Source organism: Penicillium macrosclerotiorum, assembly GCF_028827735.1.
Source record: "Penicillium macrosclerotiorum strain IBT 26536 chromosome Unknown utg000001l_segment0_segment0, whole genome shotgun sequence".
NCBI lineage: Eukaryota > Fungi > Ascomycota > Eurotiomycetes > Eurotiales > Aspergillaceae > Penicillium > Penicillium macrosclerotiorum.
The window spans coordinates 1,618,350-1,642,011 of NW_026643081.1; the positions used below are offsets into that span (position 1 = coordinate 1,618,350).

At 50.4% G+C, this 23,662-nt stretch overlaps 3 protein-coding genes across 3 annotated transcripts; 2 read left to right on the forward strand and 1 right to left on the reverse strand.

Annotated features, from left to right (window-relative positions):
- Nucleotides 1-857: 857 nt before the first annotated feature.
- On the forward strand, nt 858-2,704 carry N7462_000550 (MFS transporter; the record flags this gene model as incomplete). The annotated part of the gene is made up of 4 exons (XM_057072276.1): nt 858-1,212; nt 1,294-1,315; nt 1,380-1,803; nt 1,859-2,704. The coding sequence occupies 4 exons, from the start codon at nt 858-860 to the stop codon at nt 2,702-2,704; spliced, it is 1,647 nt and encodes a 548-aa protein (XP_056938806.1).
- Nucleotides 2,705-3,418: 714 nt separating this feature from the next.
- nrps1 (uncharacterized protein) lies at nt 3,419-22,135 on the reverse strand (the record flags this gene model as incomplete). Its single annotated transcript, XM_057072277.1, has 9 exons — nt 3,419-5,491; nt 5,562-6,116; nt 6,176-7,803; nt 7,856-8,516; nt 8,571-8,953; nt 9,017-17,949; nt 18,021-20,602; nt 20,696-21,019; nt 21,083-22,135. 9 exons carry the CDS (start codon nt 22,133-22,135, stop codon nt 3,419-3,421), a joined length of 18,192 nt encoding a protein of 6,063 aa, XP_056938807.1.
- A 973-nt stretch (nt 22,136-23,108) lies between these two features.
- N7462_000552 (uncharacterized protein) lies at nt 23,109-23,312 on the forward strand (the record flags this gene model as incomplete). The annotated part of the gene is made up of 1 exon (XM_057072278.1): nt 23,109-23,312. The coding sequence occupies one exon, from the start codon at nt 23,109-23,111 to the stop codon at nt 23,310-23,312; it is 204 nt and encodes a 67-aa protein (XP_056938808.1).
- Between the last annotated feature and the right edge of the window lie 350 nt (nt 23,313-23,662).

Consider the following 23,662-nt stretch of genomic DNA (forward strand, 5'->3'; position numbering starts at 1 on the left):
AATTGGACGTTTGGGATCCTGCATATCATGTGACTTAGAATCCATCTTCCTTTCTTTTGCTTTCGACCAACGACGTCCACTATAAGCTTGTACTCCGTACAACCCCGAGTTAAGAATCTCCCCTCCTCCACTGCTTCCAGGTCTGCCATGGAAACCCACAATGCTTCGCTTTTTCGCCGTGATGCCAATTGGCCCCACGCGACCCATAGGGGAGTTAACGTTCTACTCGCCCCTCATGCGCTGATTGCCGGTGACCGGTACTTACGCAGCCTCGACAGTGCAAAGTGGCCTGGCCTCTGATACTTACACGATGAGCAAGTCAATACGAGAGATGTGATCAAAGTCCGCGACCGCGGACTCGCCCGCTCGGCGATGATGCCTTCTGGCCGAGCTCGGATTTACCTAAGAGGTCGAAATGCCCCACCCTCAAAGGACGAACGGTTACCGGGTATAACGGCCCCCTCGGCGTCGGACGTCCGACGACGAAGCTTGATCTGGGAACATTTAATCAATCGGTGCGCCTCCGATTCAAAAAAGCAGACAGACTTTGGCAATTTTAGCATCAGCCCAAGCTCTGTGTCGTCGCAAATCTCTGCTTTTGAAGAGGGGTATGACGTCTGGCTAGACCCACGGTTCTGTTCCTGTTCATACCCCATTGCGCGCCTCGCCTCTACTTCGGCGGACAATTTCTTTTCCCTCACATCGGAGATCTTATCGACCACTTTTTTCCTCGGCGATCGCGCGTCTGCGGTCGCATTTTATCTCGGGTTTCTCTCCCATTCTACATCTTTCCCTTAATTTTATTCTCTTGAACATCTCTGGCTCTATTGCGACGTGCATGTCGCGCACATGAAACCATGCCCGAACGTACCGAACACGAAGACCTCCACTCTACGACATCGTCAGACGATATCGAGTCGCACGATGAAGATCAAACCAACGATAATGGGGAGGGTCCTATGCGATTAGAAAAACAGAGCACCGCGGCTTCGGGCCTCTCGGTTTTCGAACACCGTGCGCAGTCGGTGGTGTCGCGCATTCGCAGTCGAGATCCCGGCCAGACGGCCGGCTTCACTCACCCGCTGTCACATACCAAGACCAGCCCCGACGTGATTGTTGAATTCGAAGGGCCGGATGATCCATATCGCCCTCTGAATTGGAGTTTCAGGAAGAAGGCTGTGACGACGGTATTGTATGGATTGACGACAATGGGTATGTTGGCCTCCCCGTCCACCTTACCATCAGTCAGTGCGGAGAACACGCAGAATTGCTAACAGATCCTGTCAACTTTAGGTGCGACATGGGCGAGTTCGATGTAAGACCAACTGCTCTCTCTGAGATGCGCTACTGATTACTAATTACTTTTTTTGGGACTATAGCTACTCAACAGGTCAAACACAGATCAGCGATGAATTTGGCGTGTCAGTGGAGGTTTCAACATTGGGTACTTCACTCCTTCTATTCGGTCTTGGACTGGGTCCTTTAGTATGGGCACCTCTATCGGAGGTCTTTGGTCGCAAACCTGCTGTTCTCGCGCCGTATTTCATCGCAGCTATCATGTCATTTGGCACCGCCACCGCCAAGGACCTACAAACAATCATGTTGACTCGATTTTTCGCGGGTTTTTTCGGCTCTGCCCCGGTGACAAATACGGGTGGTGTTCTCAGTGATATTTGGACCCCTGAACAGCGGGGTGCTGCGATTGTTGGATATGCCATGGCAGTGGTGGGCGGCCCTGTCCTGGGTCCCATTGTTGGCGGAGCCATTGTACAAAGCTACCTGCACTGGCGATGGACTGAATACGTGAGACCCTCTGCTTGAGTTGGCGGAAATTTCTTGAAACTAACAAAAGAGCCAGATTACCGGCATCATGATGATGTTCTTCCTTTTGCTTGATCTTATTTTCGTGGATGAAAGCTATCCACCTGTTCTATTAGTCTATAAGGCTCGCCGGCTACGTTTTGAAAGTGGCAACTGGGCTCTACACGCCCGACACGAAGAATGGGATGTCACATTTAAAGAGCTTGGCAACAAATACCTCGTGCGACCCTTTCAGCTCCTTACCACACCTATCTGTTTCCTTGTTGCCTTATACGCGTCCTTCGTATACGGTATTCTATACCTAAGTCTGGCAGCCTTCCCGATCGTTTTCCAAGAAATCCGCGGTTGGAACCAAGTTGTCGGCGCTCTACCTTTCCTTGCCTATCTCGTTGGTATCCTCATCGGAGCCGTAGCCAATCTCTCGAATCAACGCTTCTACATCAAGCGCTTCAAAGCTAACAACAACCGCGCCGTTCCAGAAGCCCGACTTCCACCCATGATGCTGGGCTCGATCATGTTTGCCGCCGGCATGTTCGTCTTTGGCTGGACAAGTCCCAAGCACATTCATTGGATCGGTCCCATAATGGGCGCTGTCATGATGGGCTTCGGCTTTTTTACGATCTTCCAAGCTGCACTGAACTACCTCATCGATACCTTCCAGAAAGTTTCCGCCAGCGCGGTCGCAGCGAATACCTTCCTCCGCTCAGTTTTCGCAGGATGCTTTCCGCTCTTCACCAGTGCCATGTTTCACAACCTCGGAGTGCCGTGGGCGGCCAGTATCCTGGGCTTTATCTCTATCGCCCTCATTCCTATTCCGTATCTATTTTACATATATGGAAGACGGATCCGTGCCCGCGGGAAATGGTCTCGCGGATCGCTCTAGGAGCTGCCTTCCTCGTCATTATCGTCTAGTTGTTACCTTTTCTTCTAAAGTTCTGTCGGTCGTCAATACCGCCTTTTGATTTACTCTCATATAGATCTTTTTTGCTTGTCTTTGACTCCGTCCCGTGATCATTGTTATTCGATCTTGCATCACAGAATACCCGATACCCTTTGGCTTTTCATTTTTTTTCTTTTTGGAATTAGTTGAGCTGTCAGTTGGATAGCAAATGCTGTATGTGACATTGATAACAAAAGCAACGAGCAAGGCTTTCTTGATTCAAGAATCGTTGAGTCTTATTCCAACATTCGAAGCAGATAGTGTAGCATTCTTTTACAGGTAAAGGGAGTTCGTTGTTTGTATAGACAAGTTTCATTGCATTATTATGAAATGACATGATGGGAGAGATGCATTGTGGAGGCAGGAAGTAGAGGGATGAAGAAATAAAAAAGAGAGAGTTCCCAAAATAGGAAATTTTTGATCGAAGATGCATTCATCCTCAATCCAGTATGAAGCCAAAATAGCGAAAACATAGGAAATAGATAAAATTTCAGTCCAAGGACAAAGTCCAAAGCCAAAAAATGAGACGCAAGGAAATATAGGAAGTGGGAAATTTTCAACGATAGTGGATAACTCCGTTCTGTTTTTGCCCAGGAGAGGCTTTTTCTTTTCTTTTTTTTTTTTTCTTTTGTTCGATTTGTAGATTCCTGACCCGTTTCAAGCACGGCTGGAAACCATGTTGTTTCTTCGAGTCAGCTTGCGGGCGAGTGTCATTGCTTTCTCCCATGTCTTCTTCTTCTCAACTGGGGTTTGCACTGAGATATCCGGAGAGACGGCGCCTGTGGCCGTGGCAAACTGAGGAGCAACATCTTCTTGTGGTCTGGCATTGTGCAAGGCAAGGACGGCCATCTGGCCCAAGAATGACGGGTGCTCGAGGAGATCCTCTAGGCGGACCTTGAGACCCTCTTGCTCGAGGAGCCAGGTAAGCTGGGCCATGTTGAAAATGTCACCACCGAGATCAAAGAACGATGAATCGAGCTGGAAGGCAGTCTTATTGGTGGGTTTGTCCCCTGTATCCGGGTCGATTGTTGTAGATGAGGCCCGGCATGGCAGAACCTGGTGCCACGAGCGCGATAGGATATCTGAATGGACAAGAAGCTCAGCTATCGATCGTGACTTGAGATGTGCGCTGAGGAAGTGCTCATCAGATGAACGAGGCAAGTCATCAATGGCTTGCGAGGGGAGAGATTGTAACATGCTTGGGGATGGTAGTGCAGTTGACGGGTTGGCGACAAGAGATTGTGCAATTTCGCACGCCATATCAAGAACCTTGGTTGCAAACGCGGGCAGAATTGGGCCTTTCTCGGAGTATCCCAATGTGATGTTCAGGTTGCGCTCGTCAGCAGGACGTGAGACCATGGTCAAATCTGCGAAGTTGTCATTGACACCTGCACCGCCCATGCGGTACTTGTTGCTGTCTAGCTCCAGGGATCCTTCGTAATCGACGTTCTGGTGGAAGACTGAGGTAGTGAAGTAAGTCCAGGCGGGCCAATCGCTGCAGTCTTTGATGATCTCACGGAAGCCAAGGGACTCGAAAGGCATGTTGGAGACTTGCTGATCTTGAAGGAAGCGGAAGAGATCCACGCCAGTCCATTTTTCGTCGAACTTCACACGCACAGGAACAATATTGACACAAGGTCCGACAGTGGTTTCGATACCAGGAACTGTAGCATTGCGGCCACTAATCGTAAGACCAAAGACAACATCAGACTGCGCAGAAAGCTTGGCAAGTGTAATGGCCCAGGCAGCCTGCATCACGGTTGCCACAGTGACGTTGCCAAGCGCAGTTGGTGGGATTTCGATCGTTTTGCTGATTTCAGTGAAAGCGCCGATGTTCTGGAACATGGTTGTGCCCTTTCTGCGGACAACCTGGGTCATCTGTGACCCTTTCAGCAACTTCGACCAATGGTTGTAGTGATCAGGTGTAATTGTGCCAGGGAGCTGGCGAAGATAGCTGGCGTACGAGGTGACTGGAGGTAGAGGACTACCTTCATAACCGAGCTTGATGGCGGACATGATTCTTGGTAGACAGACACCATCGTATTGCGTATGGGAAAGACGAATCATGATGCGGTGCTGATCACTTTCCTTCTTTTTGACAACGTAGAACTGGACGTACTGCTCACCCTCACGAGGGCCATACTCACGGTCTCGTTGCTGCAAGCTCATGGTGAAATCATCTAATCCACGATCTGTCTCGTAGACAAAGATGCTTGGGCGAATCTTGCGTAGGACAACCTGGAAGAATTGATCATGGAAGCAGACAAATACCGTACGCAGAATATCGAAAGCGTCGACAACCTTCAGGCAGCTTTCACGAAGGCGACGCAGGTCCAATGGACCATTTCCTTCCAAGAAGAAGTAGTTAAGCATCCATCGGGATTTAAATAGTGTTGCTGTCAAGGACATTGCCTGGAAGTCCGTGACCGGAAGAACATCAGCAATGCCACCTTTGAAGACGCCAATCTTTGGACAAATGCCACTCTGGACTGAAGCATCATCAACAGCCTTGGTAGGTCTCAAGACGGAAATGCTCTCAGATGACGGAGTCGGCGCCAAGATCGTTGGTTTGCTATCAGTGAAATCCTCTACCTCCTTATGAGCAGGCTTCAGGTCCACATCCAGCATCTGCTGGGTCACATTGGCGGCACGCACTGTCGCAAGCATATCTTCGAAAACCGGGTTATTGAAGACATCTGCAACAGTGAGAACCAATCCGTCCTCTCCTCGCTGCGCTGACCATCTTCATTGCTGTAATGCTATCACCACCTAACTTGAAGAAGCTGTCCTGGTGCCTCACCACGTTAGGTGAAAGACCGAGGGCAGTGCTCCAGAGGCTCCAAAGCCTTCTCTCCACATCAGCAGACATGCCCTCTGTGCTGGATCTAGATGTTGCTGAGCAAACACCCGAATCATCTGCGCCTCCCTGTATGCTCTCAATTGGATAAGGCGATCCAATCCCATGATCAGGGTGGCTATATCCAGACAACCTGTCTGGCTGCATATGTGGAACCATCAACTTTCCTTCTCTCAACATCTGATCGATAATTTCATGCACACGATTATCGATGATCTTCTGGATTGCGGCCCCATCTAGTGTTGCTGTGCCGAGGTCCATCTTTCCATTGAATGTCGATTGTGAACGGCTCGTTTCCATCTCTCGCTCATCATGAATGTTGCTATCGAAGCTTGCTGATGAAATGTTTGTATTTGGCGACTCGATGAATCCCGTGAAGACCTTTGCAATGGTGTCCACTAGTGCCTGGGCTTGTTCATCCGAAACAACATCGTTCCAGTATCGCAACAGGATTCCCTCTTTGCCGCGGGAGATGTCGACGTTGACAGTGACGGCATACTGTGGAAATTCATTAGTTATGATAACACATCAATATATAATTGTGAATTAGACCATACCTCACTAGGATCATGAGCGTGATGCAGATCAAAAGAGAGACCCTTGTCCTTCGTACCACTAGCAACAGTGTGGTTCTGTATCGACAATGTAGTGTTGAATAGAGATTGACCCTGCCAGCCAAGCTCATGCTGAATAGTGGCCAGAGAGCAGCTTTGGTGCGGAATACTTCGAATATAGTCGCCGTTAACGCGCTTGGAGATATCTACTAGATTCTGTCGAGCAGAAAACTTGACTCTGCAGCAGAGCATGTTGATGAAGATTCCAACCATATCCTGGATACCGTTGACTGGTGCATCCCTCCCAGCAGAGAGATATCCGAAGCAGACATCATCGGATCCGGTAAACTGCCGGAGAACAATTGCCCATGCTGAGAGTGTGAGGTTCGCGAGAGTAACAGACGTTTGTTCACAGAAACTGAGGAGCTCAGGGTACCGGTCGAAATTCATCAGAATACCCTTGAGCTCACGCTCAATGTTGAAGCCACCACTCGACGCAACGTGGCAAGGGCGAACATCGCCCAGGTACTCCTTCCAGTGACCAAGAGCCTTACCTTGGCTTTGAGTTCGAATATAACTGATATAATCGCTGAATTTAGGACCGGGGCCCTCAGGTAGTCGACGATCATAAGCCATGGCAAGATCACGAAGGAGAACATCAACACCACCACCGTCAATGATAGCGTGGTTAATCTCCAATTTGACCATGACACGCCCGCTATGTGTTTTGCAGATCGTCAGTTGATGAGACAATTTAGCGGGCCGCATCGCATTCAAATCTCGGAGAGAAATTGCGCTGAGCTTTTCCTCAACCTGGTTATCGGAGCATTCGATTCGCAAAACATTGTCAGAAAGCTTCTTCAGCACAAGCTGGTCAAAAGAGCCACCACTATAGCTGCTGTCAATGAAGACAGTGCGAAGAACAGGATGGCGATCGACAAGCATCTGCCATGAATGAGCAAGCCTTTCAGGATCAACTTTTCCAGTGCGGGCATCATTGATCTCAAAGATGGTGTGGAACATGTATGCACTAGGATCACGAAGCTGGCTTAGCAACAGCCCTTCCTGCATTGGAGAGCAGGGATAAATGGTTTCAACCTCGTTCTTGCTCGAGATTCCCAGTTTGCGGAAGGTGTTGTTTGTGAGGACCTGGAGGCTGTGATAGGTAATAGGCAAGAGAGGGTAATCACTCAGAGTCGGTTCAGGAGAAGTGTTCCGCAGAAGGCCCATCTCCTTCTCAAGAGTCTGTTTGCACTGCAAAATCCACCGGCGAATTTGCGGCTCTCGTGACATTTTCCTGCTATAGGCAAATGAAACATTGAGGCGTTCTTTGACAACGATGGCGGAAAGCTCGAATAGAGCAAACCGGACAGTCTCGGGACCCATGTCACCGGCAACAGCAAAATCGGAACTATCAAAGACACTTCCTTGGTGCCGGAAAAGAGAGTCAGCCCTTTCGAGCTGCTGGAGTTTGCCAAGATAATTGAACAAAATTTCCATGGGAACCTGGAAATCAGCTGCGTCGGTCTGATGGTCAGACATAAGAAGGCTCTTGGCAAAATGAGGCCGGCCATTGTCAATAATTTTGCGCCGAGTGTCCTTCACCCGCTTGATCGTATCAATGATTGATTCTGTATGCCATTAGCCATGCATGGAACGAACGATGTAACCAGAAGGACTTACTTTGCTCGCCTTCTATGAGCACCGGAGCCATAGCTGTAAACCAGCCTACTGTTCTTGATAGATCAATGCTGGCATCCCATGACTCCCGTCCATGACCTTCGTTGTAAATAGTTGGTATTGCCCGGTCGGTAAAGGTTTGACGGAAAGAGTGATAAATGGCTGAGACTAAAATGTCAACTGTATCGGTGCCGAATACCTCATGGCAGTCGTTCAGAAGGAACTTGGTTGTATCCTCGCTCAGAGAGAAGGATTCCATCTTCAGATCACCATAGAGGTTCGCAGTATCCTGCATTCCCCAGTAGTGCAAATTGGCAGGCTCTGGGGTAAATGGAAGAGTAAGACCAGCGTCGTGGATCTTGGCCCTCTCCAATTGCATTGCACACCAGCTCTGGAAAGAAAGAGCCTTTTCATCAGAAAGCGAGCCAGACACTACTAGCTCTTCCAGATCTTGAAGAATGATTCTCCAAGAAACCATATCAACACACAGGTGGTGCGCCACAAGGAAAAGAACCTGGCCGCCAGCGCGAAGATTGAAAAGATCAGCCACGAATATTGGACCATGCAGCGGGTCCAAAGAAGACTGGCTGTCCGCTATTTTGGGAACCATCGCGCGCGTGTCACTGACAGAGTGCACACGGAATCTGTAAGACTCCTCGACCTCCTGTTGAAAAACGTTAGCAAATTCGTAAGCCCTGAAGACTGGAAATATACATACTGCTGCAGCCTGTTGGCGCCAAATAGAGTTTTTGTCTTGGTAAAATCGAGCACGGAACATGGGGTGTTGACTAGTGACAGCATTGATCGCACGCCTGAGGACCTCGGCGTCCACGCGGCGTGAGATTCTGACGGTAATGCTCTGATTGAATCGCGCTGTACCCTTGAATTCAGTCGAAGATTGCATATACAACTTCTGAATAGGGGAAAGAGCGAAGCTCTCACCCGACTTCTCTTCGCGTTGAGAGGTGACTGGGGCCTTGGCGCTGGCAGTTTGAGCCAGCTCCTTCACGGACCGACTTTGCAAGATGTCATTGAGAGTCACAATCAGACCTTGCTTACGGGCTCTGGAAATGACTGCCATGCCAGTAATGCTGTCTCCGCCTGGATTAATTTGTTAATTTGACCAATCCTTGTAATTTGGACTGGTATTTGTTGAAAACTTACCCAAGCTGACGAAAGAGCGGTCATCGTTGACCTTCTGCAGCGAGATGTTCAATACCTGCGCAAAAATCTCGCGTATGATCTTCAAGGAGCCATCTTGCTCCTGCTTCGGTGTCTCCTCAGTCACACCACGTTTCATCCGATCATAATCCTGCATAATGCGCTCATAAGAGACTTCATCAATGCTTTCAACCCAGGCCGTGATCTTCTTGCGATCAAGCTTGCCAGAGACAAGCATTGGAAGTTTCTTGATCAGAGCCCAGGTTTGGGGTACCATGTATATTGGAAGCTGACTTTCCAGGTTTTTCTGCACCTGGCTGAGGGCAGACAGGCCCTGTCTATCAAATTCAGCTTGTTCCACAAGTTCACATGGTTTATCAGAGATCAGCTTGTTGTCCGCAGAAATATTGTTAATTGACATGACTGTGACCAGACGCTGCTTAAGAGGTCCATTCTTAGGCAGAATAACAACTGCGTGGCGAACAAGAGGATCCTCATACAGCCGGTGTTCGATCTCTCCGAGCTCCATACGCTGACCATGCAACTTGACTTGGTGATCCTTGCGACTGATGTACTCAATAGAGCCATCAGGGTTGTAGTAGCAGAGATCGCCGGTTTTGTAGATCCGTCTAGGCGATGGCAAAGCTGAATTGAAATCCTGGATCCAAGCAGGGTTTTCGACGAATGCTTCCGCATTTTTCTCCGGGTTCTTGAGGTATTCTCTAGCGAGGGCGGGACCCTCGAGAGCGAGTTCACCCACAGCACCCAGGGGAACAAGCCGATCATGGTTTTCAGCATCGACAATCCAGGTCAATGTGCTTGGAATACCGTAGCCAATACGTGCAGGGTCACGATTGATTGCGACTGCGGTATCAATGACAGCAAAGACACAAGTCTCAGTTGGGCCGTAACCATTCATCAGTTTCAACACGTTGGCCCACTTTGTAATGACCTCCTTTGACATCTTCTCACCGCCACAGACAAGAACTTCCAGAGACGGAACAGTTGATGGCTCGATAATGCTGGCGATAGAGGGCGTGAGGAATGTCCAAGTCACATTCAGGCGACGGATTGCACCAGCGACATCATTCAAACGTTCATCTTCACTGGGAACGCAAATGCAGCCACCAAGCATCAAAATAGCCAATGTCTCCATAATTGCCGCATCAAATGTGAGAGATGCAAACTGGAACACTCTGGACTTGGGTCCCATGAGAGTCATGGGCCCAAACGCCATGATACTGCTGACCACATTACGGTGCTCAACAACAATTCCTTTAGCACGCCCAGTAGACCCCGAAGTAAACAAAGTATAAGCCATATTTGACGGTTTTACCTGCGTACGGGGTCGGCCTGTAGAAGTGAGAGAACCATAGGCCTTGATCGTTTCTTTGCTTATCGGGATCACCGTCTTGACAACTCGCGTGTACCGGTTGGTGTAGTTTGGCGTGCAGAGTATCATATTGGCACCAACATCTTTGAGAATCTCTTCATGTCGCGAAACCGGATGGTGAGGATCAAGGGGAACATAGCCACCTCCAGCAATTAGAATACTGATTAGAGTCACCATAGCCCATGCGGACTTGTCCAAACACACAGGAACGAAGACTTCAGGGCCAACTCCGCGGGAAACAAGGTAGTTGGCAAATGATGAGGCAAGGTCCCAGAACTCCCTGTAGGTAAGTTCTCCATCCCAAGCACACACGGCCTGGGCATCAGGGGTCTCAAGGCACTTTTCACGGATGAAATCATGTACGCAACGCTCAATAGAGAGGGGAGTTCGCTGATTCCACCGGGCAATCTCAGCCTTATCCTCGGGACTGGCAACTTCCAGCTCCACGAGTTTGGCTGTACTGGTCTTTGGAACAGCTAGAAGCTGCTTCAGAACATTGGCAAATTGCTCCGCCAAACGCTTTGTTTGCCAACCATTAATTACCAACTCGTCATGGTGAACAGTGAAAGAGATGTTTGTCTTGGAAATGCCACACTCCAGCACCAGAGGATGAGTGAAGAAATCCTCGCTAGTCTCGCGCTTCTCATCAATCCAGATACTATTGTTCAATCCACTCTCCGTTGGCTGAATAACTAGTAAGTTCTGGAAGCCACATGCAGCCAAGGTATCATTGTTGAGGGATCGAATACGCTGCAGACCCGCATGGAGATGAGGAATCATGTCAGTGGTGCTCTGATGGATGTTCTGTAAGTACTGAAGGATGGGCATCTGGCTGTCAACTTGAACCCGCGTCGGCACAGTTGTAAGAACAGGACCAGCGATATCGCCAACACCGGGTAAGTCAATGTTCCGCCCAGACAACGTCTCACCGAAACAAACGTCTGCAGACGCAGTGTGAGTAGCAACCACGATGGACCAGGCAGCCCTCAGGAGAACTGGCAGCGTGAAATCGACACTGTTTGCAGGCCGTATAATCTCCATTCTATGGTACTGGGTGTTGCCAGCCCGCATGGCATCGGGGACAGAGTTCTTGTTTTGTGGGAAGGGGGTGGCGGAGAGGGATGTCAAATATGACTTCCAGAAGGCATCGGACTCTTCCATGTCTTTTTTGTTGATGTATTCAATGAAGAGGCCATAAGGGGCAGCATTTTGCCTGTTCGTTGAGCCAGTGTAATTCTCTTCAAGTTTGCGATAAACCAAAGGAATGCTCCAGCCATCATAAAGCGCGTGGTGGACAGACCACACAAAATAGCTTTCAGTTGACCCACGAGGTTGAACGATCGCATAACCAGTCAAAGGTGCACCATTGTGTTTTGGAAGCTCCAATGTATCACCTGGAAGCTCGTCAAACGATTGGGCATGAACCCAAGAGATAGGTGACTCCTTCAGGACAACCTGGGCAAAATTCATCGCTTCCGTGTGAACAATCCGAGTTCGAAGAATGTCGAGATCATCCACAGTCTTTTGCCAGGCATCTTTGAACCGGTTGAGGTCTGCACCAGCGGCAAGACGGAAAGCCGGCTGGGCGACATACGCACCGTTGTGCTTGACGGACATAGTCAGAAGACCTTCTTGCACTGCACTACACTGGTAAATGTCGGCAATAGAAGCTTTCAAGATCGCACAGTTATCGGTAACTTCTTCCAACAGGCTCTCAAAGTTGACGGAAGACGGAATCATCGAGAATGGCTTCAATTCAATTTGATTGCTGGCTGGAATGTCCAAAAGGTCTGAGCAACTCTTCGCCATATCAATCAATACTGGACTCTTGAAAATAGTTGCAACATTGAGGGAGATGCCCTGTCCCTGGGCGGCTCCAACGAGGTTCATAGCAGAGAAAGAGTCGCCACCCAGGGCAAAGAAGCTGTCTTCATTTGTGACTGATCCGGGTTCAAGATCAAGGGTCTTCTCCCATAGGGTCCGGAGTTTGGCATCAATACCATCGGTTGAAACCTCCTGTTTCTTGTTGCCAGTATTGAACGTGATATATGACTTCAAGGTCTCCTTAGACAAGGTTTCAACCATGGCACGGAGTCGGCGGCGATCAATCTTGGCAGATGATGTAAAGGGCAGGTTTCGTAGGGGGAAGAAAAGACGAGGCATCATGCTCTGTGGCAACAAATCGGGCAGAGAGCTCTTGAGTGTCTGAATGGCATCCATGTTTGAAACAGAGATGGGCAGAAGCAGAGGGTCAGCGCCAGGGATGGTAGGGGTAAATTGATCAGTACTCCCACCCTGGAAGGATTCTGTGTCGTGCACCGTGAAGAAGGTGGCGAGGCCTTTTGCAACGGTCTTTTCTTGAGGCACGACCACATCAACAGCAACTTGAGATCCCTCTGGGAGGCACCGCAGACACTGATGTTCAATCTCTTCAAGTTCAATACGCTGACCGTTGAACTTGATCTGAGTATCCTTGCGGGAAATAAATGCCAGGGTACCGTCACTGTTATATCGGACCAAGTCGCCCGTGCGATACATACGGTCTTTGCGCTTGAAGAGGCCTAGCATGCCGGTATGGTGACTCCAAAGAGGATCATCGACAAACGCCGCTTTGGTCTTTTCAGGATTACCGAGATACTCGCGCGCGATGTTGCTTCCCTCAAGGAGCATCTCTCCAACAGCACCAACCGGTAGAAGGCGATGATAATTGTTAGGATCAACAATCCACACGCGGCAGTTGGCAGCTGTGCCGATGGAAGTAGGATCATCATTCACGCGATTACCATCCCAGTCAACCTTCACACCGACGGTCGCAACCACAGTTGCTTCTGAAGGACCATAGGCGTTGATGACGAAACGATCATTCCACCGATCAATGTGATTTGCGGGCATCTTTTCACCGCCAGTAATGATGGTTTTGAGGGTTGGGACAGTCTTGGGCTCAAGGGTATTGACAATAGCAGGGGGAGAGGACATGTAGTTGGCTTCCATGCGGCGAATTGCACCTCCCAAGTTGTTCATACGCTCTTCCTCGCTTGGGACACAAACACAGCCACCGGTCATTAAGGTCATCATGATCTCCAACACACTGACATCAAAAGTGTAGTTAGAAAATTGGAGAGCGCGAGTATCGGCATTCATGTGCAAGGCATCGTTCATAGCGACTGCAGTGGTACTGAGAGCGACATGCTCAACAACAGTCGCCTTGGGCTTTCCAGTGGTACCAGATGTGAAGATAGCGTAGGCAGCATTTTGTGGCGTAGGCCGTGTGCCTGGCAAGGCAAGAGGAGACTCCGGAAGTTGAGAGATGGAATTCTGAGACACTGCAAATGCCTTCTTGCAGAGTTTGGACATCTTTGGTTGTAGAGAGGAAGAGCATAGAACCAGATCAGCTCCAATCTCGTTGATCAACATCTGCAGACGGGAGTCAGGGTGAGAGGGGTCGATCGAGACAAATGCACCTCCGGCCTTAAGAACGGCAAGTTGAGCGACCACGGCCCAGGCGGATTTTTCAAAGCTGAGAACAACGAAGACTTCAGGCTTGACCCCGGAGTTGGTCAAAAAGCGAGCTAGACGGCTGGCGGTAATCTCGAGCTGTCCATATGTGAAGTTCTTATCCCAGGAGCAGATAGCTTCTGCACGCGGGTGCAACAGGGCTTGCTGTTGAATAAGTTCATCGGCGCACTGCTCCACGCGCGGAGGCAGGCCAGCATTCCAATCACGAATTTGTCGGCAAGATCGCTGAGGGAAGAGGTCAAGATCTCCAATGGTGCGATCACGAGGACTCGAAGAGACGATATCGTTCAAGATGTGGTCAAAGGAATCAATGACATGAGTGATTTGGGTAGAAGTCAATGTGTCAGAAGAGTAGGTAAAATGGACCTCCGCAACTGAGCTGGATACAACGGCGGTTACTGCAACTTTGTAGTCCTTTGTCGCAGCCTCGTCGCCCGCATTTCCCTGAGGGAGGGATGACTCCGTGCGGTAGGTGAGAAGAGTGTTGAAAATGCTCGTATCATTGAAGCCCAGAGATTGCTTGAGAGCGGGTAAGTCAACAAACTTCTCACGACCCTTATCAGAATTAGCCTTTAACTGCTGTAATGTTTGCTCTAGTTCGTGGTCGTTGCCAAGGAGAAGGCGACAGATTGAAACAGAGTTATAATCTCGCTCAGCAACCGAATATCCGAAGCAAATATCATCATTACCGGTATAGCACCGTAGAACAATGCCCCAAGCAGCCTGAAACAGAGTCTCTACAGAGACACCCGACATCTTGCTGAATGCATGCAACTTCTGAGTTTGCTTGTTCAGGATCCGGGTTGACTGTCCATTCTCACTAGTCTCAAGAGAGATTGGAGGGAAATTGCACGGTTCAACATCGGCGAGATATTCTTTCCAGAAAGACATATTGGATTCGGAAATGGATTGCCGAGAGAGTCTGTTGCCACATTTGATTCCAGTCCAACTCTTGATATCGAAAGAATGGCGGATATTGCTAGGGAGTGAGTCGAGCTCATTTCTCAGGACTTTATAATTCAGTTTGCCAAATGGGGTAAGTGGTAGGGAAGACAGGGGAACATAAATACTCGGGACCTTGCTGGCTGGGAGATTCGCAGCCAAATGGGTGTGAAGTGAAGCAACTGTCGACTTCAATTCAGGCGCCGAGCTTGAGACAGCCTGCGCGGAGAAGGATGCAGTAGTTAGTTCCGATGAACCGACAAAGGCCACAACGCTTCGCGTGCTGTCGATATATCCGGACGGCAAAAAATCAACAGCAAGCTTCCTGGATCCGAGGAATGATTGCATGGCCTGCTGGACTAGGAGGCTATCAGAGCATGGCACAAATGGTTCGGATGTATTTTTCTTTCCACAGTAAACCAACGACCCATTGGAATTGTATCGAACAAGGTCGCCAGTTTTGAAGAACTTCTGTTTCTTCTGCGATCCGCAGAATATTGCTGCCCAAGTCGGATTTTCGAAATACCTCTCATCACCGGTAGACTGAGAATCTAAAGTTGCTTGAGCCAGGACGGGGCCATCAAGAACTAATTCACCGATAGCACCAACGGGAACAAGGGAGTTATGATTGACAGGATCAACAACCCAAGTAACACAAGAGACAGGATTTCCGATAGTCGCCTCTACGGTCTCATTCTCGATCTTGTGATGCAGAGACGCCGATGATGATTCTGCTGAACCATATAGAACATGAAGTTCGAGATCATCAGCCTTCCAGGCATCAAGGAGCCTCCTATACACAGGCTCCCCAACAAATGCAGCCGTCTCCAATGCAGGAACATCTTTGGGAGCTATGAAGCTAGCAATAGTTGGGGTCATACAAGCAACATTGGCATGGAGGACATTGATAGAGGAAGCCAAGTTGGTCGGATCAGCATCTGCAGGGATACAGAGACAGCCTCCGTTGAGAAAAGTCCCAATGGTTTCGAGCAAGAACAGATCAGATGTGTGATCTGCAAGCTGAAGAAGGCGAGAAGAATCACCGACTCCGATCGAGGAGGTGAAAGCCGAGGCGCGGGTCGTGATTGTCGCATGGTCGAGGACAATCGTGCGGGGAGTCCCGGACATGCCAGAGGTGAATGCCACATAACAAAGGTCCGACGGAGAGGCAGTCAATGTAAGCGGCTCATCATTCAAGTACTCCAGGAGAGACTCGGTGACTGGGACGACGTAGGGAATGGTCGGCTCCAGAATCTGGGCCTTTTCAGGGGATGCAAGGGCCACCTGGACAGAGTTCTCAATAACCCATTTCTCAATCAAGCCCATGGTCTGCGGGGTGTCGACGGGAATGCATCCGCCACCAGCCTTCATGACAGCTAGCATGGAGACAACATTCCAAACAGACTTCTCAAAGCAAGTTGGGATGAGGCTTCCCGGACTCACGCCAAACGTAACGAGGTAGCTGGCAAGACGCGACGAATATTGGTCTAGCTTTGAGTACGTCAAAGTACCATCCCATGCGGAGATGGCCAGAGCATCAGGATTCTGCGTAGCGATACGTCGAACGACATCGTGAGCACATCGCTGAATGGATGTAGGAGCCTTCATGTTCCAAGATCGGATGTCGGTCTTGCTCGACTCGCTAACAGAATCAAGCTGGCTGATCTTGCTGTCGGCACTGTTCAGAAGGCTTTCAAGACAGCGGACATAGGTGTTAGCTACATTGATAGCCTGGGCATCAGAAAGGTTTGTGGTCCAGTAGTTGAGTTCAATGTTAGCTGTTGTGTCCCTAGCTTCGATGTTGATATAAACCGGAAACTCAGCCGGATCATGGATTGCACCAACTTCAACACACTCGATCTCACTGCTGACCGCATCCTTCGCACTTGGAAGACGGCGATAAGACACGCCAGAGTTGAAGAGGTTGGCGTCAGAAAGCTTAAGGGCGTGCTGGATGTCAATGAGTGAAGTGTGTCGGTACGGAAGACTCTCCATGTAATCATTCTGGATCTGCTCCAGTACATCGCTCAACTGGGAATTCCCAGCAAACTTGATGCGACAGACCATCAGGTTGATGACAGGGCCAATGACCCATTGAACCCCATCGGCATTGACATCGCGGAGAGATGCCATATAGCTGAAGCTTACATCATCCGAGCCGGAGAAGAGACGCAGAGTGAGACCCCAGGCCGCGTTGAAAACATTGGATAAGGTAATACCTTTCTTCTCATACACACTCTGGAGTTGTGAAAGCGAATCGAAGTTGACAGGGATGGATCGCAGGCTCTTCTGAGGAGACTTGACGCCATCTGTCAGGACAGGGAAAAGGCAGGGCTTGGCATCTGAGAGATAGGATTGCCAGTAGTTGATACTCGCTTGTTGAGGAGCGTCTTCAAGGTACTTGATGTATTCCTTGAACAACGGCCGACGGCTTTCCTCGAGCCTTCCAACGTATGCCAGCTGCAGGTCCCGAAGAATGATAGAAATCGAGTTACCATCCATGGCAGCATGGCTGAGCTCGATGCGGCAGAAGAGTCTCCCCGACGGTGTCTGGCAAATGGTGAACCGGTAGGCAGGGGCGATCTCGCTATAGTCCTTGGGCTCTTGGGCATCAAATGTTGCGATGACATCGTCCTCGGCAGAGGATTGTAGGATGACAGGCTCGATGCAGTATTCCTTCAGAACAACTTGGCAGAAAGGATCACGAGGCGTTAAGTTTTCTGCGAAAATAGTGCGGAACATGGCATGATGAGACTGAATTTGCGTCCAAGATTCTACTAACCGATCTAGATTTGGCTTGGTAGACCCAGTACCACGGACCTCAAATGTGTCATGCACGGCGTAGTACGAGCTATCGCGAGATCGTCCGAGTAGAATGCCCTGCTGCATACGAGAGCAAGGGTAAATATCCTCGATCATGTTCGGCGATTGAACACCGATGGCGGGAAGTTTTTGTGAGAGCAAACGATCCAGACTTTCATATGTTAGCGACAACATGGGGAACGAGCTCAGAGTCAACCGCGGGGTCATGGTAGCGAGCTTCTCAGACAGCGAGAGCAGCTGCTGTTGGCAGTTAGCAACCCAACTATGGATCCGATTCTGATGCTGCATAAACTTGTTAAAAGAAAAGGTGAACCGGATCTTGTCAGCAACCACCATGGCAGAAATCTCGAACAAGCCGAATCGGGGGTAGCGCGTCCGAAGTCAGCGGCATCGCTACCCTGGCCAGCCTCCCCAGCCATTTGGTCCACAAGTTGGAAAAGGCCATCTTGTCTCTGAAGATCGCGGTGCTGCCCAACATAGTTGAAGGACATTTCGAACGGGTGCGGGTGACGGCCACTCTCTTTACCAGGCAGAGGGAGAACTCGGCTGGAAAAGTCCGCACGACCATTGTCAGAGACACGTCGTCGAAGGTCCTTGACTTGGACAAGGGTGTCAATCGGACTATCTGGTTTGTATGCATTCACGAAGATAGGCTGAAGAATAGTAAACCAGCCCACAGTGTGTGAAATATCAATTGATGCGTCCCAGACTTCCCTGCCATGTCCTTCATTATAGATTGTGGGAAGCGAGCGATCTGTAAAGGATTTACCGAAAGAGTGGAGCATGGAGGCCAGGAAAAGATCGATCGGCTCGGTATTGAGAGCTTGGTGACATTCAAACAGAATGGCATTCGTATGAGCGGCGTCGATCTCGAAGGAAGCGCAGTCGACGTCACCATACGTGGTTTTGCTATTCTTCAACCCCCAGTAACCAAAGTCCGGGGTAGGTAATTGATCGGTCGACACCTTTCCCTCGGTGATCAAGCCTTTGCAGTGATCCATTTGCAGTCGGCACCAGTTCTGGAAAGGCAGCGATCCATCCTGGCTCGCAGTCTGAGCGGGATTCATGATCAGATCTTCCAAATCCTCAAGAATGATCTTCCAAGAAACAATGTCAACTACCAAGTGGTGTGCAGTCATAGACAATACAGGAGACTGTCCCTTGACATTGAAGTAGTCAATAGCCAGCAGCGGTCCGGAAAAGCAGTTGATGGAGCCCTGGCTATCCCCAACCAACGGCTTCATCTCCTCAATGCTTTTCACATTGTGGGTACGCCATCTGTAAGACCCCTTCACATCACGAGTTATACGTTGCTTCGAGGCTGTAGCAAACCCAGAATCATCGAAGCGGGCACGGAGCATCGAGTGCCGAGAGACGAGTGTCTCAATCGCTTTGATCAGTGTACGTTCAGCAAGAGGCTTGCTGACGCGAGTAAGAATGCCCTGGTTGAAGTGACCTTGTCCCTCTTTTCGGACACCAAAATGCAGAATTTGAATAGGGGAAAGCTCGAACGGCTCGTCCACAGCTTCTTGGTACGTTGTCGCATGGTCGATCGGGCGAGCACGCGACGCCAGATCCCGGATCGATTTACTGCGCAAGATCTCCTGTACGGAAAGAGCAAAGCCGCGCTTCTTGCAAAGACCAACGCATGTCATCGCTGCGATGGAGTCGCCTCCCATGGCGAGGAAACTTTGGTCTAGACTGACGTGGTTCTGTGGGATATTGAGAACACGGCTGTAAACCGTAGCCAGAACCTCCTCTGTGTCGTTAGCTGGCTGAGACAGCTGTGATCTAGCGGGAGAATCCGTAATCGCATTTGCAAGATCCGGATCCGTCTCCATATTCCCAACCCAGGTAGCAATACCCTTGCGATCAAGCTTGCCGGACGGGAGTAATGGGAGAGCGTCGACACAGAGCCAAACAGAAGGAACCATATAAGTCGGCAAGCGAACCGACAGTCGTTCACGGAGGCCAGGTATGAGCTCTGCTTTCAATTCAGGGGAGATCAATCGCAAGGGCTCCACGTCCGCATCTGATTGTTCTGCCAGTAGCCCGGCGGACGAGATGACAGCAGCCAACCTGCCTTTGGAAAAGCCAGATTTGGGGAATAATACGGAGCAGTGCGTAACGTGAGAGTCCCTACTCAATTGATTCTCGATTTCACCCAGTTCGATTCGCTGGCCGTGAACCTTCACTTGGGTATCTTTGCGACCGATGTAATTGAGGGCACCCGTGTCGGAGTTGTACCTCACCAGATCGCCAGTCTTGTAGAATCGACGATTAGTGCCCCTTTCAGCCTCTAACTTGGTCCACGCAGGATCGTAAATGAACGATTCGTTGGTCTTCTCAGGGTTGTTGACATAGCAGCGAGCGAGCGTGGGACCCTCGATCAGAAGTTCACCGGGGCAGCCGACGGGCACGAGCTCGTCGTGGTTTTCAGGATTCACCAACCACGCGCGAACGCCGACTGGCAGGCCGATATCTTTGCAGTCGGTGCCAGGTGTGACGTCCGAGTTGAGCACGGATGCGACACTGGCCTCGGTAGGGCCGTATCCATTGACCAGTTTGATTCTGGACCAGGTCGCCAGCTGCGACTGCGACATTGCCTCGCCGGCCAGAACGAGACTCTTCAATCCGGGCACGCTATCTATTTCAATAAAGCCGATGAAGGACGGCGTGAAGCAAGCTTGGTCCACGCGCATCTCGTTGATCGCCGTCACAATGTCATTTAATCGCGCCTCCTCGCTGGGAATACACACACAGGCACCATGAATCAACGGGGTCAGAGACTCTGCCAGACTGGCATCGAAGGTATGGGCTGCAAACTGCAGACATCGCGACTCACGGAAAACGCGAAGCCCAGGGCCGTGGACTTGAGCACTGGATAAGAATGCGCGGTGCTCGAGCAAAGTGCCCTGCAAGGAAGAAAGTTAGCCCAGAACCAGCGCAACTATAACCGCAACACCCTGTCCAATCGCGGGTTTGTAGTGACGAACTACAATACATACCTTGGGTTCACCCGTCGACCCGGAGGTGAACAAAACATAAGCCGCATTCTGGCTGGTGACACCAGAAGCAAGGTCAACCCCGCTGGTGGGATCCGGAAAACGATCCAAAGTGTCGGCGCAAAGCGGAATTACAGTGTGGGCGATAGGGCGCAGGGTCTCGGCTCGGCTTGGGGAGCATAAGACGACGGGCGCCTTGACGGAGTCGATCAGCCGGTGTAAGCGCGAGCTAGGGTGCGTCGGGTCCAATGGGACGAAGGCACCCCCGGCCTTCATGACGCCCAACATGGCAACGATGTTCCATTTCTTGCAGCTGTCAGCGCACGCCTATCACATCACAGGGGGGGGGGGAAACATCGTCTATTCGAACCGGCCACCCGAGGAACTCACCGATTTATCAAAACACAGGGCCACGCGTACTTCCGGGCCAACACCCTGCATGCGCAGATGGCAGGCGAGCTTCGAGGCCAAGTGATCCAGCTCGGCGAACGTCAAGCTTCCATCCCATGCACAGACTGCTTCCCGGTCCGGACCACTCAGGGCCTGGTCGCGGATAGCATCGTGGATGCAGCGATCGTACAACTTGGGAGTGTGGTCATTCCACTTACGGATGCGCTCCCAGTCATTCTCCGAGAACAAATTAAGCTGGCTAATAGCGGTAGTCTCGGAGGCAAGAACCTTGGGCAGCATCTGCTCAAAGATATGGGCAACACTCTTCATATGCTCGCCCGACATGTCCCCATTCCGCCATTCAAGGAAGATGTTGATGTCCCGGCGCAACACCTTGACATGAAGACGGACTTGGCACTTCAACCAAGAAAAAAAGAAATTCAAGTTAGCATATGGGATCAAGATCGCGAATCGAGCCGCTTCAGCAGAAGCGGCTAAGGAATGGGACTGGCTAGGCCCTCTGCGGGAAGCCGAACGAACCTGGTCAGGCAGAGCTGTTGCCAAAATGGGTTTGGAGGCTGACGACGACTCCGGCGTCGCCTTGCGATATGTGCGCAGCATCAGGATGGTGTTGAATGGCAGATGATCGTCGGAAGCGCCCTCCAGGCTTCCAGTGCCATCGCTCTGCTGCGAAGCGAGTCCATCGGCGGCCCGTACTTTATCTACAATGGCACGGATGGAGTCGTTCTCGTCGATTGCCAGCCGAAAAGCCGACAGAGGGGCGGTGCTCGACTGCTGTACAGAGTGTCGAGAAGAAATAGAATCGCCGTCGATGTGGTGGTAACCGAAGCATATGTCTTCGGTGCGGAGATAATAATGCAGAACCAGCGCCCAGGTGGCCCGCATGACCGTGTCCAGGCGGCCTTCGTGCCATGCGGTTAATAATCTCGCATGTTGCGAAGCCGTCGGTTTCGTCTTCATCGAAACCGGGCGTTTGGGCCCATCCGTCGCGGTCGTGAAGCGAGGAAGGTAGCAATGGGAAGATTGAGCCATGATGCCGAACGCTGATGCAGAGAATTGAAGGGTCGTCGTGGTCGTCGGTATGGTGCAATTGCTGCTCGTAGTGCAAAAAATCGAGAGTCACTGTCGTCTATAGAGCGAAAGAATGCGCTGGGTATATGCTATGGCGTTCCCGGTTCAAACAAAAGAGGTACTGGAAGATCCGGACTTCTCTTTCTTGTTTATGTTTTTTCGGATGATTTCCTTTCCTGATCTCGTGGGGGGAAATAAGAAAAATTATTCGGAGCGCGAACGAAACCGAACGAGCGAAGTATAGCGAGCGGAGCAGGAAGTCGCTTGGAAAAGCCTCGAGGGAATTAGATTAGGATTGGATTGGGGGAATAAATTAGGTCAATCCAAGAGGCAGGAAAGGAATCATAACCACTCGCGGTCCCAAAGTCCGGATGGTCTCAGATATTTTAAAAAGCGTACGGGTTTACTTCTCCCAGCCCAACCAAATAAGTTACGCCATCGGTCATCGGGACTAGATGCTGCATGGCCATGCTCCAGCTCGTTCACAGCGCCCTGTGTCCGTATGTACGAGCGACACCGGGTATACAGTAATACGGGGCCTACCCAATGGCGCGGACAGCGCTGAGCAGCGACTGGCAATTTCAGGATGCCCCATGTATCTTCCTTGCATGGGTTCGGATCTAGATGATGAAGGGTTGGAGACGCCACGGCGCATCCGCCGAGTGGAGTCCTGTTCTGCTCCTGTTTTTCCCCCTGTGGAACCGAGTCAGACACTCCAAGGCCCAGAAGGGGGTCCGCGGGGGCAAATCCCTTTCTTTCAATACGCTTAGCTCCCTTTGGTCATTCGCTTTGGGTCTTTTGAGAGTTCTTTTTGTACAGGGTTGTTTTTTCCGGTTTTTTCTTTTTTTCTTGGTTTTTGTTTTGGCCTTTTTTTTTCCCGCTGCGAAATTTTGATTTTACCCGGGGCTCCCAATTCGGGACGCCATCGCTCACCATGCGGTCTTTGATCTATGCACCGACACCGGCCTCATGGTTCCTCAACGGACAAACCACTGTCTACACTCAGCAGGCCAAGAAGTGGTCTGAATTCTGGACATGCGGTTTGCAAATGACAAAACATTCCCACACAAAATCCTACATGTACTCTGGAGGATACTCAAATAATGGTACAGAAACGACGCAGGGACAGGCTCCATAAGATATGATATTAGGTGATATACGTATGTACCTACGTAAAAATATATATATCCACACTCTCAATACCTCTCTTCGGCGTTTCGTTGCCGATTGGACCTATCTACAGCTCAATAACTCTTCTTGCTGCCGTCACTCGTATTTGCCAAATCATTAATGCATCATAAGCTCGTCCAGTCAGATTCACCTGCACCGTCCTAGCAAGAATGTCAGATGTGGTCTTGAACGTGGGCTCGGTAAGGCCGGATGTCAGGCTCTTCGTCGCTGAGCTTCCAGTTGGACCCGGACCAACAGGTCACCATAAAACAAGCGCAACCTGCGCATAGTATCGCGTGAATATTTTCTATGAGACAT